The 27,854-nt window shown below is 33.5% G+C and overlaps 1 protein-coding gene and 1 long non-coding RNA gene across 2 annotated transcripts; one reads left to right on the forward strand and one right to left on the reverse strand.

The window, feature by feature from the left end:
• Positions 1-925: 925 nt before the first annotated feature.
• LOC146141274 (vacuolar protein sorting-associated protein 8 homolog) lies at positions 926-27,727 on the forward strand. Its single transcript, XM_083391874.1, has 38 exons — positions 926-992; positions 1,203-1,268; positions 1,594-1,669; positions 3,393-3,489; positions 3,917-4,031; positions 4,249-4,303; positions 4,526-4,653; positions 5,229-5,315; positions 5,811-5,878; positions 6,457-6,507; positions 6,870-6,972; positions 7,252-7,308; positions 8,285-8,404; positions 9,028-9,108; positions 9,794-9,964; positions 10,843-11,041; positions 11,580-11,626; positions 11,742-11,813; positions 12,219-12,304; positions 13,001-13,140; positions 13,638-13,702; positions 13,934-14,075; positions 14,608-14,723; positions 15,310-15,426; positions 15,598-15,696; positions 16,228-16,380; positions 16,861-17,028; positions 17,536-17,634; positions 17,901-17,990; positions 18,731-18,828; positions 23,246-23,384; positions 23,785-23,911; positions 24,346-24,443; positions 24,918-25,076; positions 25,494-25,609; positions 26,338-26,475; positions 26,703-26,862; positions 27,514-27,727. The coding sequence occupies exons 1-38, from the start codon at positions 960-962 to the stop codon at positions 27,613-27,615; spliced, it is 4,038 nt and encodes a 1,345-aa protein (XP_083248000.1). The 5' UTR covers positions 926-959; the 3' UTR covers positions 27,616-27,727.
• On the reverse strand, positions 19,673-21,956 carry LOC146141275 (uncharacterized). Its single transcript, XR_014501313.1, has 4 exons — positions 21,005-21,956; positions 20,671-20,733; positions 20,001-20,111; positions 19,673-19,784 (listed from the first exon to the last, which is right to left on the reverse strand). It is a non-coding gene; the product is annotated as an uncharacterized LOC146141275 (long non-coding RNA).
• Positions 27,728-27,854: the final 127 nt, after the last annotated feature.

A 27,854-nucleotide genomic window follows, 5' to 3' on the forward strand; every position in this document is an offset into this window, starting at 1 on the left:
AGAGGAAATCAAATTTGTGAAAAAAATAGTTTCCTATTTTGTTTACTAAGAGAAGGTTTAGTTATATCTGGTACAGTTATACAAAATGTTGCTTTTTTTGTACTGCTTATAATCTAGAATCCATTGCGTTGTAAGACTTCGCACAGTTTGCAATGTTAAAGTTAATATGTTGTTTGAAATGTCCACAGCGTAAGCATGAAGCTTAAATTCACCATTACCTTACATATTAGAACTAAAGTTCATTAACATATTACATTTTCTGTAACTTACTGTTTGCGTTTTATATAATGGATAAATGATTCTAGGGCACTTGTCTAGAATCCTACCACAACGCACATCATATGGGTTAGGGTGGGTTATGCAACATTATTAACGAATATAATAATAATACTTGACCCACCCAACCACACCCAGACGCTAACTACCTAACTCAAATATTGTGCTTTGTTTTTTATAACTGTGGTAGAATTGTAGACCAGCGCCGACTCTAGCCATGTAAATTTATTTTAACAAAACATTTATATATTTGTTACATGGCATTACATTATAAAAATATTGCACATCGTCATGCTCATAACCAAGTTGCCTAAGTCATTTTTATGATTTTCAGAGTTTTTGCCTACGCCACTCCTTGTGACCATCCCCATCCATAGAAAAAGTGCCTAAGTTTTTGCACATGCGCATCGAAAAAAGAACTTTTTCTATGGATGGGGAAGGTAACAAGGAGTGACTGAAGCAAAAACTTTAAAAATGTGTAAATAATGACTTCGGCAATTTGGTTATGAGCGTGACGACATGCAAGTTATTTTTAGTTTAAATAAATGATAGCAACTTATGATAAGTTATTTGCTTTAGTTATGTCCGTTTCAAGCAATGTCTACTGTGTCAATCTATTATAACTTATTTTATATTTTTTCGTGAAATAGTTTAACTGAAATGGTAAAACCTGGATAACAAATATGGAATCGTTCGGTTTAGAAGAAATTGAAGAGGTAAAATTTAGCAATATTATAAATATAAAAGTTACTGTTAGTTAAGTTTTGCTAGATTTTATAAAAAAGCGTATTTATTTTACACCTTTGCTTCTATTAAAATAAAAAAAAACAACGTCTAATTTTAAAATGAATAGGCCTGAAAAATAAATATTGTCTTTCCAATTAGTTTTACTTGCTGCAAGAATAGTATTATGTTTTTATATTAAGCTTGATGCGAAAGAGTTTGACCTTCCAGATGTTGAAACGCCAACATTGGAAAGTATTCTCGAAGATGTGAGTATTTGAAAGTTTCGCTGATTTGTTTTATTAGTGATATATTAAATATCTATTTCAAAACAAATATGAAAAGTATCTGGTCCTACCCTTAACCACTAGCAATGCTTAAATAGTAGAAAAGAATCTTTTACTCTGTGTTAAATCAGACGCCACCAAACTTTTACCCGACGGGTCACATCTGGGTACCCCTGTGTTAAAATATGTTACAAATATCTTGTATATAACCAGAAAATAGCTCATAGTGGAGGTGACAGCATATGAAATTATACATAGTACCGCAACTAGCTGTAATTGATCTAACTTATAATATTTTTATGTTTAGTCTGGTTCTGATGATGATTCACTTCTAAATCTTGATGAAATTCCTGGAACGTCAAATGGAAGTAAGCATTTAGTTTGTTTCATTTAATAGTTTTACAGTAAAACGTTTACTATGTTTGAAATAACTTGGTATTCACTAAGGATGTTTAAAGTAGAATATTGAATCCTTGAATTCGAATCCAAATAGGATTTGTTTCCAATTTTGACGTTTATTTCGGGTAATTGGAACCGATATAATTAAATGTTTTACCACCAATGGTTGCGCCTAATTGTACATAGCGAGTGGTAAGTTTAGAAAAAGGCCTGTTGCAGTGGCGGCACATTTATAGTGCTTGCTTTAAATGTAGCCTGGTAGTGCAGTGTCAGCATTTTTTTGGACAACCAATTACTTCGTGTCTCGCGATAACCTTTGCCTAATAATTGTCAAATTAAAGTGTCAATCAAGCGTTATTGGGCCAGCGACTAACATGTAATTCCTGGTGCGAAACAAAATTGAGGTTAAATAACTTAAAAAAAAATATGCTAGGATTCTGTATTTTAGATTCAAGACCTAATGTTCTAGAATCCCCTAGGATTCTACTTTGAACATCCCTAGTCACCACTTGTGTTTTAGTTCAACCGCTAAAGTACTGCATCTTAATTTTTACTTTTTGGTCTTATAGTCTATATCAACGGTGTCCAACCTGCGGCCGTAGATGAATAATTGTGCGGTTGTCAACACGTATTTTAATAAACATGTGTTGGCGGCCGTGTCTGTGCTGGCATGCGCTAATGGTTAATAATTTATATATTAAATGCAGATTAGAAACGATTACGCCTTAGGAAGTGCAGTTAATCAGATCAATCTGTGCTAAAACAAGTTGATTTCATTGATTGATGTGTAACAATCGGAATTGTGATGTCACATAAAGATAAAATGGGAATTGATGATACATAATTAACGGCTGAGCAGACATGTGTTATGCAAGTTGTGAATGGAATTAGGGCAAAAACTGTGGGGCAGGTTGAGCGTATTTATATAAAACTTGTTTAAACAAATAAGATTATGTCAGTGACTCTTAAAAACTGTTATTGAGGAAATGGAGAGAGAATACATTGAAAATAGCCAGACACAAAAAAATCCCGTATTTCGTTAATAGCAAAACCTAAAAAAGATTAAATCATAAACCACAGACAGAAGGCCCAGGGTCCCAGGTCAACAAGCATGGTATACCAGCCTGGAACTGCATGCACGCCGTTTTGACGGCCAGCCCTTAGCTGCGTCACATGTCATATTAAAAAAAAAAAACACAAAGTTTTTCGCTTCGCGCGATTAGACTGTTTTCGAGTTCTAGATTTTTGCATGAGATCGATAGCAACGACAAGTATGTTTAAGAATAATTGTTTTATGACGTCACATTTTGACCTAATTTTCTGACGTAATCTCTAAATAAAAGTGTACTGGCGGCCGTGAGATAAATAAAGTCTATCAATGCGGCCGTCAACAGCTAAAAGGTTGGGCACCCCTGGTCTATATCATCTTTTCTGTTGCATTTCATAAATTTTACCAGATCTGTATTTTTCGTGCTAGGTTAACTAAATTTGTACCATCTTGAGAACCAGAAGTGTTGCATGCTACATTTTTACATTTTATTATTTTGAGTCTAAACCAGTCTCTGTTGCATTTCACGAATTAATAATGTTTTTACATTACCAAAGTTGAATTGTAGTTTTTCTTGTATTTTTGACAACTGTAAGAAATATTACGCCAATTTAAGCTTATCGCCGTTGATGATTTATTTATGTTTTGCGTTACTTCAGATGACGTTGAGTTTCCCGATTTACACAAATCCGAGTTGGACGTTTTGAAATCTTGGGAAACAACTTCAATTGCAAGCAACGAAGGAAAGAAAACTAAGTAAGATGCTTGTGGGTATTTGCAATAAAGCAACTTTTTGAGTCGAATAAACTTGTCACCTCTATGCTCACCAAATCTTTTAATTAAATGTGTACATTAACTGTACATAATTGCTGACCATTATAAATAATAATAAATATTTTATATATATGTTTGTAATTTGTAGCCAAGTGTTCAGCTGTATTTACTTTATAAACCAGAAGTCATCTTATTAGCTTGGAAACCTGCGAGTTAATTTAATCAAGAAAAACTTTTTCAGAAACACTAAACTTATGTTTGTTATTTTTTAGTTTACCGCAGTTAACATGTTATATGTTATGCTTCTTATAAAGGTTCCAAAACTGTTCTTGATCCATGAAACATATTGGCGAGAGCATATATTTTCATTTGTCTAAACTATCTAATATTTTGTCAAATGTTGTTTTAGGGAGACAAAGAAATCCGTCCACGGCCAAGTTCTTAGTTTCACGCATCTACAAACTTTATCTCGACAAATGGCTTCTGCAGCCGGTAAGGTTAAAGCAGGAAAGCCAACGACCATGGTAAGTTAAACCTTATGGGTCTATGTGGGCGTATTCTCCATGTTCTATTGTAACCTAAGCATGTTTAAAGACCAAGGGTAACAGTTTATTGCTTTTATAATATATTATACTCACCATTTTTTTAAGACATAATTTGTTAGATTAATTAGTTTCTAAAGCAATTTTTATGGATATTTTTATGTCTGTGTACTTGTTATCAAATATATAATTTTTCCAGGCCGTTTCAACCTTTTTCGCAATTGGAACTTCTCATGGTTTGGTCTTGGTTTTCAGTAAGTGTAATAATTTCTACAGCATTTAGTGTATTTCAAATTAGAGATTGTTACCCCCTTATAAACAATACTCAAAATTGATCCTTTGAGATTTGGTATACCTTTTACAGTTTCATAAATTTACAATAACATCAAATTATAAATGCACTCATTTTACCTATTTTACCAAAAAAATTTTAAACTGTAGCAATTCTATTTTAACTAAATTACTTTTATATTTAGTTGCTGAGAGCCAAGCTTTGAAGTTCTGCTTGGGAAATGCTCATATTGGATCGAAGTATGGTTCGGTGACAGCTTTGACTTTTAATGTTGACAACACACGACTGTTGGTGGGATATGCAAAAGGACAGGTAAACATCAGTTCGTCGTTAAGTTTGTCAAAATTTAAGTCAATGAAATTGTTAAAATATTGATTTTAATTAAATCAGCAAAGAATTATTGTGCTTTAAACAATTTAAAGTCACCCATTGTGTAGTTTTTATAGCCTCAATAGGGTTTAGTTAAATTCCAAGCACCATAGTTGTCTACTGCAAATAAGGTATTACAGATTTGGAAATGCAGGCCCATCCTTTATTAAATCCATATCAGTTTGTTTCATTAACCTAAACCTAAGTACCTTTAATTGCAAGCAAATGGGTGCCTTGTTTATGTAACTAAGTGACACAGTGTAATAAAAATAAAATAAACCTTACAGCATAATGTCTAAAGGTTATAGTTAGACAGTAGAATAAAAAAGAACAAATAATTATACAGAAGTAGGTACATTTTGAACGTTTCGAATAACTCTTTTCCAATTTTTCACCATGTCATATGTGTTTTAATGTTCGTACTACATCTAAAGTTATTTATTTGTATATTGCATTATTTTCCATTGGATTTCCCTACAGTTTCATATTGTTGCCTTATGAAATATATTTGTATTTAGATTTTGATGTACGACATGAAATCTGGCAACTTACTTCGAACGATCTCCGATGCCCATCCACCAGGATCAGCAGTCCTACACGTTCGAGTAAATATAAAGAAATAGTTTTACAGCTGATCAACTTGTAATGTGTGTTATAATTAAAATTAATGAAAGGGTTGTGTGAATTTAGTGATTTATGGGAAAGTTTTATCCGAAAGAAAATGTAACATTGTTCACATTATCAAGTCTACTTGTTATTTTTGCATTGTTTTACAATTTTTATTCGATTAATTTTTTTGATTTTGAGCATGAATGCCAAAACTGACCCAAATAGTCTAGTGAAGGATTTTCATGCAGCAAGGCATGGTGAAACCTTTTATATTGACGCATTTCCTTTTCTTTGGTTAACAGACTAATTGTTCGAAATAATACATGAATTTAAATGTTTTTATGTTTAAAACTTGTTGTTTTTTGACAAGTTATTGCTCCAATGTTCTTATATTTAAAAAAATGATTTTCTTTATAAGTCAATGCAACTTTCCCACATTTTGACGTGTTGATGCCACGTTATTTAAATTAAACCAACTTGTTTCCGCACAGTTCACAGACGACCCTGCACTGGCGGTTTGCAACGACAGCGGGGGATCAGTGTTCGAGCTCAACTTCAGGTAAGCTGCACAATCTAGTTGACTCTAGCAATTAAAGCAACATGAACGTCAGAATAAAACACAGAGATCTAAATAAGACCAAAATAGCACTAATACATGCTATGCAGGATAACGTACATTTGAAATACGACTTACACCCGTAATAACAAGGCCCAAAGAACATTTTACCCAACACTAAACCCGCCCAATTCACGAACGTCCAATATGCGATTCAGTTCATTTTGTCGAAGTCCTGCGATGTACCGCTCAACCCTAAAATAAACTATTTTAAAAAGCAGTTTTTGTTAAAATAAAATATTAGTTCTTGCTAAGTTAGGATTGAAGTCCTGCACAAATCGATTGGCGGCCACAGAATACCAATTCAAGAAAAAGGAAAAATCAAATAAACATAGAGTTGTGTGCTTGGTTTACAGGCGAATAGAAAAATAAAACAATTGAAAAGATGTATTTCTTCATGCTATTAAAAATTTATATTTGTTTCATTATTTTGCTTTCATTTTTATATTAAAAATTACCAAGCAAAATTTTTTTAAATTATTTTACTTCCTCGTATTTATGTTTTAATTGTTACGTCACAGGCGGGTGATGGGTGTGCGCTCATGCGAATCGAGATGTTTATTCTCAGGAAGGTGAGGTTTTATCTTATTTCATGTGATTTATTTTGTAATCTTTTCTGTTAAGCTGATTTTCTAGCAGTTTATTTAAAGTTATGTTTTATATTTAAAATGTAAATTTCTATCGTAATCAAACTTTTTGTTGTAGCCGTTATTTCAAGGTAATTAAAAGTGAACTAGCGTTTTACAAATAGTTTAAAAAAAATGTTCATGTTTCTTAAGGGTAAGAAACGAAACTTATTTTTCTTCGCAAAAGCTAGATAGTTGTCCAGCGCAGATATTATAAACACCCAGAAAATGATCGTGTTTAGTTCTAGTTCCCTGATTCTAAACAGTGTAAAAAGTTCAGTAGCTTTATTACCAACGTTATTTTATAGTCGAGGTGAGGTTTGTGTTATGGAGGGACTTCACCTAACCAAGAACATCGCAGATCATCCGCTGAGAGACCGACACATTCTGGCGCTTGGAACCCTATCCAAGGTAACAGTCACTTTACAAGTCATGTTAAGCAATGATTAATATTATTATTGTAAGGCATCCATCTACGGATGTACATAATCTCGGATCGATGAAAAGTATTTTTTTATTAGAAAGATGACGTTTCCTGGTGGTACTTTTTCCTTGAAAGCCCTACATTCACATGCCGAATACATTTTGCTGGTTTAAACGTGTTTAGCAAACTATCTACATATGTTTGCCAACGAGTTTTGTTTATTTGTATAAATTGTGTAGCCCAATAATTTATTTTTGTTTTTTCAGGTTCTTGTTGTTTGCTTACGACCAAAGATCAAAGTGTTATTTGGACATCGACTTTCTGTGAGTGAAAATAAACTTTTATGTAATATTGTAATAAAACGGTGTAAACTTGCTGGAACTCCTAAAATGTTAGCAGCTCTTTATAATATGACTTTACCCTTGAAACACAAATAGTTTATTTCATATGGTTGTACTCACTTAATGTCGAAATATTCCTTATCTTGAGCTTACGCGAGTACATTTTTGTTCATTTTGTTAATGTATATAATGTTCTTAACATACTCAAAGTCATACGTGTACAACAACTATGATCTAAACCCATAAAAGTTCTGATTAACAATGACGGTTCGTATCATAGTACACCTCAGTTAAGCAATTATGGGGTATAATCTAGAGCAGACCTGGGAAAACTATGGCCCGCCAAGCAATATAATCCGGCCCGCGGCTCATTTTCAATAAAACTTTTTAGACAATAATAAGCCTTAATTTTTTTTAATGATTTCAGAATATTTTATTTCTAGTAAAGCCTCACCCACTCCTAACAGCTTATCAAAACAAGTATATTTACAACGTTTTTTAAAAGGATGATCTTAAGACTAAAAACAGGTCTAAAACATAAAATCATTTCTTTGTTTTATCTGTTTTTGTAAACAGTCTTAGATCATCATTTGATACGAAAACAAGAATCTTTCTTTACATTTTATTGTCTGCGGGAGTTTCCTAACTTCCCAAATTGTTTTAGCTTTTGGTCAAAGAATCACACTTTGTATTATGTGTATTTGAGATCACTTTGTTACCAAGGCCCACAAAGACATTATCTGTTTCTCATGCGGCCCGCTTTCAAAAATAGCTACCCACCCCTGATTTATAATATTGCTTTAAACATTTCATTTCCCTTTTATCCGAGTCTTTGCCTTGGACAAGCAGATTTTATGTTGATTTAAACGTAGCAGGGAGATATACGTAACACAATAACTACTTTTATAGTCATAAATCCGTAATATTGCTTGCCTCTAACATTTCATTTTCCTTCCAGTCGAACCCCACGTGCGTGCCCCTGTTGGCATGGCAACTAGCTGTGTTTCGAAGCGACAAGTTCCGCTCCATTGACCCCGTACTAATGTTCGGCAGGGGAGATGTCGTCTATTTCTTTCAGGTGAGTTTGGAGTATGTAGGAATTTGAATAGCTTTACAGTTAAGTCAGGAACAATAAAAAAACATCTAACAAAGTATAGGCTAATTTCAAACTAAAAATTAGATTTTTTAATAACACCATACCCCATTTAAGCTTTGATGTGCGGGAAAAATATTGCGACAACTTTAACTTTAAAATAATCTTGTCACAAATATACTGATATTTCATGATATACTAAAAAATAGCAACTAAACCCACAAGAAATGGCGGAACAAATGTACGAATTCAATCTTTTTCGCTATTGTAAAGCTGAACTGGAAATGAAACAGCGATCACAAAATTCAGTTTCAATCTTAAACATATTTCACTTATTTGGGAGAATCATAGATTAGACGTATCTGTATATAACCTCTTTCACGGAAAGCATCAAATATTTTACATAAAAAAAAACTGATTTAGGTTTACTAAGTTCCGTACTTATAGTTTAATCATTATCAATGATCAACCAGGATCGTTTGTTTTCCACCGTTTAGCAAAAAATGAGAATATTTACTGAAATAGCTTTCATCTTTATACTCTTTCTTTTAAAATTTCTTATTAAGGTGCTATTTACATGTATTATCCGTTTTGTGTTTTTCTTTCAGTTAAAATGCGAAGGTTGGGATACGATCAACTTTGTTCATCTACGGACCATGAACCTAACTTACAAGATCATTAACATGGCGGTGAGCTTGAACAGACCTAAATGTTTCATTGCAAGTTTCTAAAATATAGCATACTCGACTGGCACACAACACTATGGTCTACCTGCTAGTATTTCAACTCTAAACGCCTTTTAAACATGTTATAAAAAGATATAAAGGCATCGCCAGTATATCTTAATTCAAGTTTAACCTCGACTGAAATAGTAATTGTTTTTGAAATATTTTCAATATATATCGAAATAAACGATAAATTCTGTGACAAGATAAAAAAGAATGGCGAAGTGAAATACTAAACATCCATTTTTGGGATATGATAACTGCCACTAAAAATCGTTGTAGTGTTGTCACCTTGCAGGGCTTGTTAAGTAATATAAACAATAAAACCTTAAAAATACAAAGTAGTTTTAATATAGTTATATTAACGTATTCATATTTTCAGTGAAAATACTTTTGGTTTATATACATGAATTACAACCCGACATTGTACTACTTTAATTTTAATATTACTTTGCGATGTATATACATTTTTGTTTACTTATAGGAACTGACGATGCCTGTATAGGCGAAATATATATTCCTTTTTAAAATGTCTGATCCTGGTTTTACTCTGGTTTTTAAACTTTGAGTTTTATTTGTTTAAGAAGGCTTAGTATTCTGAACTAAAAAAATACTTTTTAACTTTTTACTTACATGTGTCTCCCTCCAGTGGCTGAACTCCCTCACTGTGATCCTGCTTGATACTCGCGAGCGCGCCCACGTGGTGGACACTGACACACAGACCGACCTTGAGACATCGTCTGTGGACAACGTGCGGTTGGTTTACAACAGCGCTGCCTTCAAGTCGATTGCGACTGGTGGAAACGTCAGCGTCGCTCTGGTGAGCCGTCTCTTGGTGTTTTGATTATTATGTACGTTACTTGATCCTATACTACGTCGTGTCGCAGTGTTGTAAACAAGTCAGTTTGGAATGACTTAAGTTCCAGTCAAGTCTAGTCTTTTAGAATAAATAAAAAGTCAAGTCATGGTACGGCCAAGTCAAGTCTTTGTCATTAAAATGAATCGTTAAACTTTTGAAATTGGTAACTTTTCTTATTATGATCAATAACTCAACTAAAAAATAACATAAAGCGCAAAATATAGCAAGCTTAGGATAAATAATTTTTCAAAAATAATGCTAACCGAAAACACTCCATTACAAAGCAAGTCATTTGTCTAAAAAAGACTGAAGTCAATTCATTTGAAAACAGTGACTCAATTAGGCATTACAACACTGTCGTAGAGTATCGATAGCACTCCGATGTTGTTGAAAACAGAGCTACCACAAACATTCCTTCGATTGTCCTTAAATTGCTTTGCGTATTGAAAGTCTTAGTAAAACCTTCAATTATCCCAAAAGTATTATCAATAGTCTTTGAAATTATTAGAAAGTGCAGATGAAAACTTTTTAAACTATTTTATTTGTGTTAACGATGGCATTTATACTATCTTGTTTTTGAATTATTTTTAAGAAACGTTTTTATTGAAAATGTCCGACTGAATTGCCTATTTGACTTGTACTGATCAAATTTTAGGTTTGAAATTAGACTGTAAGTTCTTCATTTACTTGCACCCCAACCGTGCCTTTAAATAAAAAAGAGGAAATAGTTGTTTCAAAAGGTGAAAATTCAATAGGTACAGGTCAAATAGTTAATTCATTTTCGCGTCATTCACATTTACTATTTGTATAATTTTTTTCTTGTTTATTTATGAACTTAGGCTGCAGTTGGCGAAAGTGCGTGCTACCACTCTATGGTTCCATCTTGTGGCAAGGTATACTTCCTCGGTGTGGATTCAGTTCTCGAGGCGCGCGTCAATAGTTGGCAGCAGAGAGTCAACATCGCGCGTAGTTCTGGCCACACGGAGGCGCTGAAGATCGCGCTGACTTTCTACGATGGAAGCGCGAAAGCAGTCGTTGGTGAGAGTTGTATTTTTTTAGGTTAACGTAGTGTTGTACCTAGGACTATTTGAAATAACTTAAATGAATTAGTTGAAAGTCTAAGTTCAGTCATTTAAAACAATAGCAAGTCAAGTTTAGTAATTAAAATGAAAATGTAAGGTAATTTGAGTAAATATAGCTTTGTAAAGAAGGCATTGACATTAAAATGTATAGTAAAAACTAATCAACGAAGATTTGCAAACAAGTAAACATATTGGGTAAATAACCCAGTTTCAACTTTTTACTTTTGGCGTTTTGCCAAATTTTACTCATTTAAAAACAATTACTTTCCGACAGCCTTCTAGGTTAACGATTTATATATTGCTTTGATTTGTTAAAAGCATATAATGCAGGCGGACACTTTAAACATCTACAAAAAATATAACTGTAATTTACCCTTTAAAGTTATTTTGCCAGGCTTGGTAGGCTAAGCCACTATGTATAGACTTTTGCCCAGCAATATGATTTTGCAATAAGGACAACATATGTATTTCAAACCAAAAAATCATATTCACAGGTTTACCAGGAGATCCCGAAGAAAGAAAGAAAATCATTTCTGAAGTGGTTCGTACTTTTGCATACACATGTTTTTTTTTTAAATAAGTTAAGATTCTTAAGTTCATTAAGTTCAAAGCGTTTTATTTCAACTTACTGGGTTTAACATTTGTTGTTGTTTCAGATGATGAACATCCTGGTTGAGTTTGTTGATCTTTCGATGACCAAGCTTTGTCCCGACAGCGGAAAGTTGCAGGTAATTTTACTACTTTAACTGGTTTCCTTCTATTACAATAAGTTGTGTATAATTTAAGAACTAAACCGCAATTACGTAAAACACAATTATTTTTAAAATTATATTCTTGTACTGAGGATAAGTGCTAAAAAGCAAATTTGACTCTAACTGTTTCCTTTATTGTAGCTTAAACAAAATAACCTGCAGAACCCTAAGACAAAACTAATGTTAGCCTACAATTATTATTAAATTATAAGTGTACTGTTTAAGCTTGTATATCGCGGTAGCCAACTAGAAAGACCCTCTAAGCGTACTTTGTTAACCCTGTTGACTGCCAAAAGGCACACATAAAAAATTGGCGACGACTAAGGCAAGTTGTACTGGCTCACAACTTCATTTTTCCAACACTGTTTTATTTATTTCCAGGTTCTTATAAGTTTTTACCGCAACGTTGTTCCTGTTTGTGTCGACCATTGCCTTCTAATCAACAGAGTCGATGTTTTGTTCGGAAGGTGGGTAAAGTAAATGTATGTGGTGTGTTAAGTAACATCTGTATGAAGCTTATTCCAACAGATATTGTGGCCACTTATTTCTCTCTCAGTTTATAAAGCTTTTCGACACCTCTACATAATCACTTACACGGTTTGCAACAAAGTATTTAAACCTTTAAAAGTGTTCGAGTGTTTTTTAATTGATTTACGTTTTGAAAAGTCATTGAAAAACCCTTTTTCAAATTTTATGAAAGTCTTTGAACTTATTTTATATGAAGTTTAAGTTAGTTGTTTTGTTAGTGTTTTCTTTCGAATTATATTCAAAATACATTCGTGATACAATATCAGTCTTTAAAAATTTGAATTACTTCCTAAAAACGTGTGATAATCCTAACTCACATCCCTGGTTTTTGTAATAAGCGTTGCTTTTTATTTTTTTACATGCCATTTGTTGTGTAGTGATTTTTACACTTATGTAAATGATCTCCCATGTTGTATGATCTATAAGCGCAACCTAAATAAACTCAAAATTTTTTTATGAATTTTAAAATTAATTAAATTTAAAATTTTGAAATTTTAATCTATACGTTTGTAGTGAATATTGTTTGTCATAAAGCCCTTTATTTCCAGATTTAGAATAAAACAAATAACAGCTGTAAACAAACGGTATTTTGAATGTTACAAAGTTAACAAACCCACCTCCTTGTTATGTTGTAGGATATACGAGCGCTTCCGAGCAGATTGCATCGCCCATGGAGCTTTTCTGGAGTGCTTGGAACCTTACATCCTCAACGACCGACTCCACTCCATAAGCCCTGGTGTTATGCAGGACTTTGTCGAGCACTACCAGGCTAAAAGTGAGTGTGCAACCAAAACGGGAGGCCATATCGTGGTTTGGATATAATAAGACTACATTAGATTTCAACAAAATACTTGAGATGACTGTGGACAACTACCTTGCAATCAGTATTAAACTAAATATGTATTAGCGTCTTTACAGTCATAACTACATACAAAAATATCGTAGGGAAAAATTGACACCTAATTTTTTTTTGTATACATATATTGAAAGCTTTATTTTATAAAAGTGCAGTGATTTGAAAAAATTAATGCAATTGATGTCAACTCATGGTATCATCAATTCACAAAGCGAAGTTACAGGTGTTCAAATATACTGGAATAACAATAGAATAAATTATGGCAAACATGTATAAACCACATTAACACCCGTCAAACGATCAATCTAAAACTTCCTAATATATGACCTTTTAATCAGTGTTTTTCATGAAAAAAGCAAGTTTAATCTATTTCTAAGAGTTTTTATAGTCCTTATCTTTTTTTTCAATTATTTCAGATATGCTGAGCAACGTTGAAAAATGCTTTTTACATTTAAGCTTGGAAAGTCTCGATTTGAACCAGGTAAGACATCCGCGCTAAGAATTACAAACAAACCACAAAACTAATTTTGGAATGATACCTTAGAACAATAGGCTTTGAACGTTTGAATTTCATCCACTTTGCTTGTTTTAGCATAGTAATGACGTCATTTTGCATCTATGGGATCGCGATACTTAAATATCGGGTATCGGGATTTTTATTTTTAATTTTTTTTTTTCTTCTTTTTTCTGAAATATTTCGTTCTCGCTTCAGGTGCTCCACCTATGCTGGGCGCATGGCCTCTATGACGGCATAATAAGCATCCACAACCGCGGGATGCAGGATTACGTGGCCCCATTGTGCGAGCTATTGTTCCTTCTACAATCGGCGCTCGACGCATCGAACGTGTTGAGCGGTGAGACGAAATATAAAGTTTCCCTAGAAATATTCTCGTTTTAATTAATAACCCTGATGAGGTCAGCTGGTATCTGCTGCCGAAACGTCGGTTTATACTTCGTTTACACCAGAAGAGCGATTTCTATTTATTGATATGTTTAATGGCGGATAAAATTTTATTTGTGCGCAGTGAAGTTTAGAATGGTAAATTTTGTTCATTTTACCTCTAACTGTAATATTTACAGTTAGGCGTAGTAGGAATATTAAAGCCCATACAATAGCAGGTCGCATTTTGTAAACTTTTTCAATCGACCCTTAATTCATTTTCAACATCCTACAATATGTTGCTAAATTTGAATATTACCTTTCCATCTGTACCATGTATAATTGGACAATCTTTTTTATTTGGTTTGATGATGCAATAATAGCTGACCAAAAAACAAATCTTCGTTAAATTTTGTGATGCAGATAAATGACTAACCTGAATGTTTTCCACGAAAATCTTCCTTTTGTAACTTTAAAATTTAAAATTTTGTTGTTGTATATTGCAGACAAGATGACTAACCTTGGAAACAAGCTGCTTGTGTACGTCAGCTGTTGTTTGTCGGGGGTCGCTTACCCACGTGGGTCGTTGGGTGAACAACAAGCAACCAGTGTTAAGCAACAGGTAAAATGAAATAGACCTGGGGTTTTCAAACTGCGGTCTTTGGGTGTACGTGAACTAGTTTTAGGGGGTTGTTCATGAAGGCCTTATTGACATATTAGTTCAGTATTTAAAAGATAATATTTTTTTAAAATAGATGAGTTTATTTGAAAAAAAACAAACACTTTAGCGCCTTCTTCTTGAATGTATTTTAACATTTGTTGGACGAAACACAGCATCTTTCCTAAGTGTACATTTTTTATGACATTAAGTTATGACGTAATCTTCCAAAATGTCATGCCGGCCCCGATCTAAACTTGTTAAACCAAGTATTGCATAATGTGTTTCAAATAATAAATAAAATGAAATTATCTAAATTAGCTACAACTGGATAATTAAACTTATGCTTCGTATGCGCGTTAAAAAAGCAATACACAAAAACGCAACAACTATCCTTTTGGTAATTCAAGTAACTTTGTATTAAAAAAAATAATTTTAAGGTTTTACAAACTTTTTGTGTGTGTTCAAGAAAAGTAAGGTTGTTTTTATGCATTATTTTAATATGTTTGTAAATGTTTGCAGTTTTTCAGCCTATGTTTTGAATTTCCAGATGTTCGACGCTTTGGTGAAACCAACGATGCGTGAAAACGGAATGCAAGGTCTGTACCCAGTCATGCGTGTCCTGCTCAGGTTTTCAACCAAAGAGTTTCTCAACGTTTTATCGCTGGTAAGTTGAACTTTAAAAAAACCCTGGGTTTTTGCACTAATAATAACAATATTAATTGCCTAAACGTATTTGTTAAGAAAGATAAAGATAAAGATTAACATCATTAAATAAGTGATGCTTTGATTTAAATATAAATTGTATCTTCTTGAACCAACCTTCCCTTAACTTTAGTCATTCTCCGACCCTGAAATGGACGACACCGGATTCTCTAAGCTCCAAAATATCGTCGACGTTTTGCTCCGGATTATGTTGGAGGAAGAAGGCTTTTCTGTGGGTTGAATTATTGCTATACCTTATTGAAATAATGCAGTTTTAATTCAGTTAAACGAGTTTTTTTACGATTTTAACCTCACACGACCAGTGAAGTGTTTCAAAATTTTAATCCCACTATTTTTGTGGCGTGTGTAAAAGTCGTAGAAAAATTAGCATATTTATGCATAAAGTTTATTGAAAATTATATGTTTTTCACAGTAATTGCTTCTTTCGCTACGCGACCGATTTAAAAGGACTTGAAAAAAAAACACTTTTACTAGCACAACCTGAAAACGCCCAAATAGATATTTTATTTCCCATTGCTGCTACAAGTTATTAAAAATTATCGAACTTTCTTATTGAAACGCTTTATATTTAATTTAAATTGTGTATGATTTTTACAGCAGGAATAGTCCCTTAAAAATACTTATTTCATGTTTTTGCTTACAAGCTCCCGAACGGATTACTAGTACGACAAACTTAATCTAACATTTTTACCTCACAAACCAAACTCAAAAGCGCCCCCTAACGGATCGATAATTCTCGCAGCCAAGCCAGGTGGGGTCGCTGTTCACGTTCCTCGCCCGCCAATCAGCGCGCAGAGAAAGTAGGTTAAAGTTGAACGGCACGCTTCGCAATCAAGTTGTCGAATATCTCACAACTCCTGGAGATCAAGCAACTGACCACGAGGAAAGACAACAGGTATTACGTCACTAATGCTACTGTGACGTCACGAATTTGATTATGACGAAACTAACATGACTACTTTCCTATGTTTCATTTTCGTAAAACTTAGTAGTTGCATTTGTAAAATCAACGTCTTTAAAAAAAAAGTCATAAAAAGTTCTGAATAACACAATCCGCTTGTATCTAAATATCTTTGAATAAGGTACAATTGAGTTTTTGCTTCAACCGAAGTGGTTTCAACCAGAATATGTGAAAATACTTTTTACACTTTTTTATAAATCACCTAGCTAGAAAATCACTGGTTTTTAAATTATTACCACGCTTTGCGAGTTTACTCAAACATTCCTGTTAGTTTACTATGCGTTGGTACTAATCCTAGCGTTAAATTGATTATTTTTAAATTGTATTTCTATAAAAATTCAGAAATTATTTCAAAGAAAAAAAACCGTTTCCGTCCTTTAAATTCGCACAAACACGAAAGTATTTTATCTACAGGCTTTGGTGGAATTGCTCGAATGTGGAATGCTGGACAACAGCGACACCTCGCGACTGGTGTTTCTGGCCGACCGGGCTTCATTTTTCCGGGTCCTCAGGATCCTACATTCGAGGAAGAGAAGTTTCGATCTCGTTTTCATCGCTCATCTCAAGGATCCCGCTCAAAAAGTAAAAATAGAAGTTTTGTAAATTTAAAATCGACTTCCGTCAAAACAGTGCTTTTCAACCTTGAGAACGGTTCGCACTTTTATATTTCGAAATATTTTCATCCGCACGAAACAAGAACAGTAGGGCCACTAAGAGAACAATGAACAATGAACAACTGAGAGACTATATTACTGTACCTGTAACGCATAAGTGGACGCCTTAGCCTATTTGATTACTATTTTACACATTATTAAAAATAATAATATTCATCATATTTCATCCGCACAACGTTTGTCATCCCCATTACAATTTATCAAATTGCAGGAATAATATTCAATGAAAGATACAGACACATATGTATAGCAGAAATATTTTTTAAATTTTCCTCTGGTATATTCAAAGTCATTAATTTTTAAGATGGATAAAGAAGTATATTTTTGCATGAAATGTTTATATAAAATTAGTGACTTTAAATTGCACAAAAGTTTGAAGAATATTAATGATTCAAAAACATATTGTCTTTCACAGGAAGAAGTGTTCACTTACATCACTGAAATGTTGGAAAGCACGGAAACCACAGAAGTCGAGAAAAAGCAACTGAAAGACTCGGTAGTTGAACATATTAAGGTAGGATGCTGGTTTGTTTATCAATCTAAACATAAACAATTTGACTTTCACAGAGCCTTTACAGTCAGTAGGTTTGTAAATCAGGTAATGATAATAATATAATAAGACCCACAAAAAATATATGATGTAAAGTAGTATCTATTGTTTAATAAAAATTAATCAATTTTTTCGTTATTTTGAATTGCTTTAGTGTTTCAAGTATGCTACACTAAGTTTTTTGCTGTAACTCGAAAAACTTTATTTTTCTAATACGTGTGTCAATATAGGAACTAATATCAATTGATGGACAGAAGTCTAGTTATCTCTTCACAACTGTGCTCAAGGGAACTATCACATCTATCGCAAGCAAGTTGCAAGTAAGAACCTGTCTTTATTATGTTGTTGTTTTGTGTGGGAAATAGTCTATTAATGTACTAAGCTAGAACCTATGTGAAATGTTACAGTTTTAGACACTGGTAATGGATTTAGTGGAATATAAATGTAAAATAAATATATTGAAATAAACTGATTTTCAGTCACTTTATCGAATGTAGGTGTGTAGTTACTGGTAAGAAGGCGCTGGCCCTTAAGACGAGAGCCGACGGCTGCCTAAGTCTCTTACGTGTTTCTTGTGGGTATCTGACTCCAATGAGCTAGCCGCTAAAATACCTGTCCTTAAACTTGTTGACTCTAGACAAACCACTTCGCTCAGTAGATATTACTCGTTGAGTGTATCCATGAAGGCCTAGTTCGAATCTTAGTGCGTTATTTGAACATTATTGTAACAACAGAGTTCACTAGGAAACAACGTTTCGGCGCCTTCTAGAAATTAATTTATTGTGGTTTATTTCAGTTTCACATTGTTGGGACCGAAACAACAGGTTTCGTAAATCTACTTGACGACAATTTATGAATTTCATATCGACCCTTCAAAAAAAATCAGGGTTTCTGTACAAAAAGTATAGGAACCCTGTTTTAAATGCAACCTAATAATCCTGTATCGGTAAAAGTATTCTGCCTTCCCAATGTATACACTTAAAAGTCACTACTGTTGTTGCTTATATTGACTTACTTCCATTTATAAGCGTAGAAAAGTCTATATTAACTTTCTTTTTAGGACGAACCTTTCGTGTTGTTCACTTTCATGCAAGGATTCTTCAAATCGAGGAAACCTGAACAAACCGACTTCATGGTTGATTCATACTTTGGTGAGAAATTACACAATTTAATATTTAAATGCGCACTACATCGAACGATGACCTCAGGTTTACCAAGTTACTTGTTTAAGATGTCCAGTTACACTGTTAGCAAAATTGGGTATTCAATACCCAAAATCATTGGGTACTTTTTTGTCAAACAGGGTACGCTCGTGGGGATTCCCAATAAATATTTTTGGGTAATTAATACCCAAAATACCTTGGGTACCACTGATATCTACCTAATCTAAATTATTGGGTATCACATTATTTTACCTAAATTACATGGGTAACATAAGCCTGTACCTAATTTAATTTCCTGGGTACGCTCGTGGGGATTCCCAATAAATATTTTTGGGTATCGCATTGTTCCACCCAAATGGTATTCTTAGGTAATATTAGGTTGTACACACTTTACTTTTCTGGGTACGCTCGTGGGGATTTCCAATAAATATTTTTTGGTATCGCTTTGTTTCACCCAAATGCTATATTGGGTAATTTTAGTTCGTGCCATACATAATATTCAAGGTACATTTGTCGAGAAATTCAACATTGTTGGGTAGAAAAAGAATTCACCCAAATAATTTTGCGTTCACCACAATTTCTAAGAAGGAAATAAGAAAGTGTATTAGAAAGAACACTGTTGTAACAAATGGAACTTGACAAATAAAAATACAAAAGAAAAAACAACATAAGGAAAAATACTTTAAAATTACAATGAAAATAGCATTATTTTGCAAACAATAATTATAATCAACGTATCACTAACATTTAAGAACGTTTCACCAAAAAGACTATAAAAAATGAAGGGCTAAACGTACATGTGGGGACATCACTCATATTAAACACACAATGGTATAAGTGGGGTTAGATTTTTACAACAGTAGCTTTTTTTCTGCACTGACAAACACTGCTATGAATGGTTATTTGGGAGTCCTGGACAGCCCTTGTAACATGATATGTGGTTGTCTTTTTCTACAAAAACAAAATATGTCATTCACTTAATGCAAACTAAGTTTTGCGATCCTTCTCAAAAGCCATCAGACAAATATATTCTACTAATCTAAACATATATGAATTATAAAATAAGTAATGTTAACAGTATCAATTTTAGGCAACATTAGTCTTAATTGTTTGGAGTTATTTTATTGTATATTATCACTTAACAGGAGCTATAAACATATTTCTTACCAGAAGAATAGTTCTTTGTTTTTCAATGGCGTTTGGTTAATTTCCTTCACCTGACCAGATACGGTCCGTTGTTAAGCATAGTGGACACTGCTGATAATAATCCTTGCTTGTCTGTAAAAAAACAGATGAAGTTAAAAAGAAATTATAGTGCCGTAGTCTGTATGTGCCTATACTTTAAAATAATATCACTTACTACATGCATATTTGTGTTTTTATACTTAAAATTAGGAATGTCTAATACAAAAAATTTAGGCAAAATGTACCGGGATCTGATCCAATACCAAATTATGTCATTACTATATTAAAATGAGCAAAACAAATTTATAAGTGCATTTACAGGAAAGACTCTTTAGTGATTTTTAATGTAAAATTTTCTCAGAAATTTAACTTCAAATTAGAAAACACTACAGTGGATCGAAAAAACATGGCAAAGTGCATAAATTAATATGATGAGAAGTACCGATACTAATGGAATTTGGTTTATCAGTAACCTATAGTTCCAATAAGTGCAATAGTTAATGTTACAAAACTATTTAGGTAAACAAAATTGCCTCATGTAAAGAATTTTACTATATAAAGCACACTTGTACAAATAAAGGTAATATCTAAAAACAACATTGACAATTATTACCATATAAAATAGCAAAAATTGCAAATATTAATTTTGTACCTCTAATGGCTTTTTGTAACTCTTATCCACTGAGACAACTTCATTTTTTGCAGTTTGGGATTGCTGAAAGATGAAAATAAAAACTAAAATAAATGATTTAACAAAGGAGAAATTGTCTTTTTATTTGGATAAGGGTGGGTCAAATAGTATTATATTAATTATTTATTAACATTGCTTAACCTACAAGTTTTTGGTGTGAACTTGACTGGGTCCAACAATAATATCACCAAAAAAGGTAAAGTAGTAAATATCAGTGGGGTATATTTTCTTGTTTCTTTTTCAACAAAAGTGTTGACATATAAATTAAATAAAAAACAGTAATGTTTTAACTTACCATAAATGGCTTGACCTAGACATATCCACCTTCCTTTTCTTTTTTATCCTAATCTTTTTAAAGTTGAGAACACGATAACTGCAACTGGCTGATGTTTGTCACACTTCTCACATACACATAACTTATGTGGTTCGCAAACTAACTTTTAGACGCGCGCTTGGCGAGACAAAGGCGTTTTTAGACGCGCGCTTGGCGAAAGAATGCCTCTCGCTTAACGGAGTGTGACGTCTCGCGCCGCCTTTCAAAATTTAAAATCGACGCACCAATTTGCCGTTATTTAAATATTTGTAGGCCTACACCTAATAAGCGTTATAACAAACTGGAGTATTTAATGTATGTTAGGCTCTAAGCTGCTGAACTAACTCATAACGGTATGCCTAATAGATTAATAAGTGAAATAGGACGTTATGGTCCGCCGATTTTTCATCTTAAAACAGTCGCATTAATCACTGTCATAACTAGTTATATTTCTAACATAACCACTATCGAACAAGTTTTGTGTTGATCATTACGATGAACAATAAAATGTATGATCCATTAATTTGTTTTTTATACCCGGTGCTAAACTTTACCCAAGTTTGTTTTGGGTTAAATCTATGAATACCCAAAGTTCCCAAACCCAATTATGTGAACATTCCTTACCCAACATTCTACCGATATTATTTGGGTACATGTTGACTATACCCAATTTATTTATTTTGGGTACAAATCTCGGCTCTGAATTTGGGTATAAAATCCTACTACCCAATAATATATTTTTCTTTAATTGGGTAGCATGTTTTTTTACCCAAGAAAAAATCAAAATTATATTGAGTAATTCTACTTGGGTTGTTTTTTAGGGTACCCAAATTATTTTGCCGTTTTTCGGGGTAAACTCATGCACTACCCAAACTGAATGAAGTAACCATTATTTCTTTCCTCGCCCTTGATGTATAGTATCCCCATTTGGTTCATTTGAGGAATTTGTTTGTCCAAAATTTAGGTTAGAATCCTTGAAACAGTCTGCTTGTGTGTATTTAATTTTTAGGAAGTCGTAAGTACCCAATTTGTTAATTAGGTATTTGTTAGCTTTACCCAATTCACAAATTTTTGTGTATTTAAGTTCACTTGATTTTGCAAATAAACTCAACAAAACGTTTTAAGAATTACTTTTAAGTCTTGTTTATGCAAAGCTGAAACCACTGCTTTTAGGAAGTCAAGAGTACCCATTTTGTTAATTAGGTATTTGTTAACCTTACCCAATTCACCGATTTTTGTGCATTTAAGTTGACTTGGGAGCATAATGGTTGGAGGTTGTAGTAAGACGTAATAAGAATATCAAAGCCCATACAGAAGTAGGTATCATTTTGGACGTTTCGAATAACTCTTTATTCATTTTCAACGATGTTGAAAATGAATAAAGAGTTATTCGAAACGTCCAAAATGATACCTACTTCTGTATGGGCTTTGATATTCTTATTAAGTTGACTTGATTGTGTAAATAAACTAAACAGAACGTTTAAAGAATTACTTTGGAGTCTTGTTTTATGCAACGCTGAAATCACTGTGTTCGGAAAGTCAAGAGTACCCAATTTCTAAATTAGGTATCTGTTGCCTTTACCCAATTCACCGATTATGGGTACATGCGTTTTGGGTATTAAAGCTCAAACATAATTTTTTTGGGTGGTACGATTACCCAATTCTGATAAAAGGAATTGGGTACTTGCAATTAGTACCCAATTTTCCTGTTTTGGGTAGAAACGTACCATGAATATTTGGGTATGAAATCTTATTACCCAAAAAAATATTTTTCTTCAATTGGGTAGCATGTTTTTTTACCCAACAAAAAAAGGAAATTTCTTATGAAATACACGCTACCCAATTCTACTTGGGTAGGTTTTAAGGGTACCCAATTTTTTTGGCCCTGTTTCGGGGTAAAATGTTGCACTACCCAAAACTTTCTGAATGAAGTACCCAATATTATTAGCAGTGTATGACGCAACTTTATAAAGTCATCTCTTAGGTCCGAACTCACGAACTTCGGCTATAGCCTAACTTTTTAGTTTTGTGGTCTGAAAATGCTGTTAAATATAGTTTTGGAAAAAACAAAAATTTTTATTTTTTTTGTGTATTTCAATATTTTAACTGTATTTCAATTGCGGTATTTCAATCCTGACTAGGGAAATTTGCCTCTCAAATTAATTATTATCGGTCCAGTTACATATATTACATTAATTTTCGCTTTTTAGGCGACCTTGAAGTCGAGGATATGATGCCTGACCGCCCTACCGACCCGGAAACATGCGAGCTCTACCTTTCTCTCTTGTGCCAGTTCAAGCGTGACGAGGTTCTCTCGTTCATTCAAGATTGTGAATCTGTGAGAAAACCAAAAGCTTTGGAGGTAAAAGGGTTGAGTAGTTGTAAATGTTTATATGCCTTACTGTTGCATATAAGATACAGGCTACAAAAGTTTTGTTTGTTTATTGGTCTACTCTCAATGTATGCGTTTTTAAAATTGACCTTGCTATAAATTTGACTGTAGTTGTAAACTCACTATTCAGGGTATGACTGTAGGTTGTAGTTAGACGTGGAACAAATATCAAACTCATGCACAAGTTGGTAGCATTTCAATCGGCTTTTAAAGCCATAAATTCTTTGTTTACTAAGTTGTTAAAATTGAGTTCCTCATTTATTAAATAAATTGCAGCAAACTTAAGTTGAGCGACACACAAAGCTCCTATTCGCAAAATAATTTAATTTGAATATAACCGATATACAACTAATATTATTAAAACCACCAGATCGTGCGACGTCATCGTGTTGATGACGCAACAGCTTTCCTTCTCGAAGATGCCGGTGACGTCACAGCAGCTTTCAACATTCTTCTGGCGGTGGCTCGAGAAAAAGTCAACAAACTAGACGAATCCGGTGAATGTTTGTTGTCGTGGTATTTTGATCGCGTGTTTTAATTAGTTCGTGTAAAAGCTACTATTTTTTAGGATAACGGAAACATGAACCTAACTCGCATATGACTAATATTTATATTGTTTTGGGTTCAGATTTTTTTTTTACATCTAATTATCTCACATTAATAGAACACCAATTTATTCATTGCGGATTTACTAAACCTGTGTCCCAAAGTGTGTTAAAACGTTGAAGGAAATATAATTTTACAAACGAGAGACTAAAAGTGCCAACGACCAATTAGATTCTCGGAAAAGTTTCTGTCTATTTTTTTTCTGTTGTTTTTTTTGTTGTTTTTTATCAGATAATTGTGTATTATTAGCGATAATTGACCGAAACACTTCCAAATGCTCTTAATGACTATATTCAAGTATTTTTTGTCAATTTGTTTCCAGAAGAATCCACGGCTGAACAGAAAGAAATCGTGACGTCAGTGAATGACGTCATTGGGATATGTCAGCGAAACTCGAGTCGTTTGTTGGAAAAGCAACGAGAAGTAAGTTGAGCTTGCTTATCTGCGCAGGAATAAGTTGGAAAAAGTCATTGCAGGGTCGAAATGAAAACAGGAAAATAAGATTTTTTGCGAAAATTTTTGATAAACCTTTTGGAAGAAAGCATAAGAAATATGTTCATATTTAATTTTTTTTGTGCCAAGTGCGTCACGTCTCCTTCTAAATTAAAAGGTTTTTCAATTTAAACCAAACAAACGCATTTATTTCGCGCTGCGCGAGTTGCTTACTGTTGTAGAGTAGATTATAGAGTATAGGCGTTGCTTCCTGTTGTAGTAGACTGACTCATTCTACTGCATCAAACATTTAGGTCCGTCCCTGATTAAGATTTATTATATTAAAGTGATTAAAGGCCACACGTTATTATAAAAAAATTGTTAGTGGAAATTTAATACGGCCCGCCGAGGACCGCGACTTGCTAAAGGTTGCCGACTTCTGTTTTAAATAGTTTTTTTTTTCAGAAACTCTGGTTTTCACTTCTCGACGTTGTTTTGCAACCTCAGCGTCAACCCGGTTTCCATAGCGACGCAAACTCCGTTGCCAAGCAACTGGCCACAAGCGTGCTGACGTCAATGATAGGTCACATGACCTTGCCCGCAGTGCTGCAGAAGATTATACAGGTGCAAGACTGGAGTTGCTACTATTTGATAAACGTTATTTCAATATTGCGGTTTAAATATTGACCTTGTTGCATATGCTGTTGCTATGAGACATAGTATATGCTGAAAATAAGTTCTTCTGGTACTTATTTGTCCTTTGCGTTTTAAAAATAGTTCTTTTTATTGGTAAAATGTTTGATTTTTTTATTTTGCTGCAACTAGAATATTGTAATTAGTAGTTAACTTTAATCTTTTTGCTAGTTTTCGAATTTTTATATTATTCTAGATCTTTTCTTTTTTTTTTCTTTTACGGTTCAATTTTTACGTTTTAAACTCTGTATATAGCTTAACTATCGATTTTTGTGAAGGATATCATTCGTAATTCACTTGTCTATACTACTACGAAGATTTCATCTATTTATTACGATTCAATTTCAGGACCCTGCTTACAAAAGTGGAAAGTTTGGTGAAATCCGCAGCTTGTTGCTCGGAATGTTGGAAACTTATCAATACGAAAGGACCTTGCTCGACACTTCACTAAGTCTGCTCGCAAGGTGAGATGCTTAACACTTATACATAAAGGTTTAACCTTTCCCATGGGCTCACCATCAATCTGGTATGTTGTTATTAACCTTATTCTTTGTGGAATGATATACACGGCTACAGACCAGCATGGTCATTAAAGGGAGCAATAGGAAAAATAACATTTTGGTGCAGTATTCTGGGACTGTTTTTTTAAGTAAATCCTTTAAAATTTTAGCTAAGCATTTTTTTTTAATTTCTTGGAGTGCAAGTTAAAGAAATTTGCGTTAGTATAAAAATTTTATTGCATTTAATTAATTCACAATTAATTTAGGTAAAATCGCAATTTATTCTCAAGAATGTGGATGGCAAAGATGTCTGTGCTAGTATTGGTGCTTAGCAGTGTTGTAAACTAAGTCCTTTTGAATTAAGCTACCCCATTGAGGTCCAAGTTAATTGTTAATTCCAATTCAAACTATTAAAATTAGTAAACTTGCCGGAATATGAGCGATGACTCAACTAGAAGTCACATAAACGCAACATATTGCAAGAAAAAGTCGTTTCTCCAAAATACAGTCGAAGTCAAGTCATTTATTTGGTACTGCGCATGCGCACGTCGGACTCTGGACTTGTATAGATTTTTTGTCTTACTCGAGTCCAACCACGCAACCCTGGTTACAAGTATTTCGAAGCCTGTAGTGACCAATATAAGTTATATAACCAAACTTCAACCGTTAATTCCCTTCCATTTTATTTGCAGGGATCGCCACAAATCTTTGTGCAGTTTACGCCGCAACATTACCCGAGGGTTAGCCCCTAGATCGCAACTCTGCACTCTATGTAGAAGGCCTGTTGTGAGAAGCGTCAGCAACCAAGAACAACAACTTATAGTCTTCAGGTAAGCTTAATTTTTTAACTGGACTTGCGCTTAGAACATTTTTAACAATACTCAATCTACCTTGTGAATTTAACAAAGACTAAAGTCGTAATAATTTATGCTTTGTTCATAACAATTGGCACAATTAAGTGTAAAACCCCAAAAAATATCCGTAAATCGTTGGTCAAAAATGACGTCAGAAATGTTAGATCACAGTTGTTGAACATGCATGTGTGCGTGTGTTTCAGTTGTGGATCGATCTACCACCAAACATGTTTAATGCAAGAACTCGGCACAGCAGCGCCCTCTCGTGTTAACGCCGACCGACGAAGTTACGAAAGTTTCAAACTTCCAAGCACAAGAAAAGAAGATTTGTTGTTCGCGTATAAGAATAAAGACGATATTGAGGTAGGCTTTAAACCGCTTTGGATGCTTGTATAGGCGCCCTATAATTTTTTTTATAACTTGGAAATAATTATATTGCGTTTTATCTTTTACCAAAATAGCGTTTTTAAACATAAATATATTTCATCTTTAACTTGGCAGTTATGCAAGTATTTTCTGCAAATTTGTAAATCTAAATTTTTTATATACCCTGTTATATACCTTACTGTCTGTAATACTAAAAAAATATAAATTGGATACCGTACCTTTTTATTCTGTAGACCTCTGCCGATATACATTTTGCCGTTATTGATTTTGATTTTATTTTACGTAGTTTTCTTTTGGAATGTTGATTTTATTTTACCAAAAACTTTCATTATCACATGACTTTCCAGGACCAGGCCCCTTCAAACTGCCAATATTCTTTAAATTACCGCCTTTTATCAAAATTTAAAAAAATTAATACGTGTATTTGGAAATTTAAGCTATATTTATTCTGCTATGCTCTTACTACTTGAGAAAACTAACAGTTTAGTATTTAAAAAAGATTAAAATAGTTGGACGCCTACCTAGCGCCATGTTTGTTTAAACGTGCTTGGTATGGAAATGCAATTAGACGACACAACTTTTTTGCTCCATAGCATTTTTAACATTTATTTTTTTGCTTTCCTCCAGGAGCAGGCACCTTCAAACCGCACCAGATCTCCAAGCTACAACCTTTCCGACAAATCTAAAAAGTTCAAACTAAAACTTCAGACTCCTGCCATGCTATTCTGACGTCACAATGCACGTTATGACCAACAGATCGCCATTGTAAGGCGAGTTTTCCGTTCAATATGTTATATGCACTTTTAACTTTAACGCTTGCAATATTATTGGGGATGTCGATACATTTTATACATCCGGTTCATACCAAATGACGTCATTATGATCTTCAGTAGAAAGAGAGTGGCCCAAATAATAGATAAAAGATTCATTCTATACAGTGACTCGTTTTTATCTTAGTCTCACTTACC

This window comes from Ascidiella aspersa, chromosome 6 (assembly GCF_963924565.1).
Source record: "Ascidiella aspersa chromosome 6, kaAscAspe10.2, whole genome shotgun sequence".
NCBI lineage: Eukaryota > Metazoa > Chordata > Ascidiacea > Phlebobranchia > Ascidiidae > Ascidiella > Ascidiella aspersa.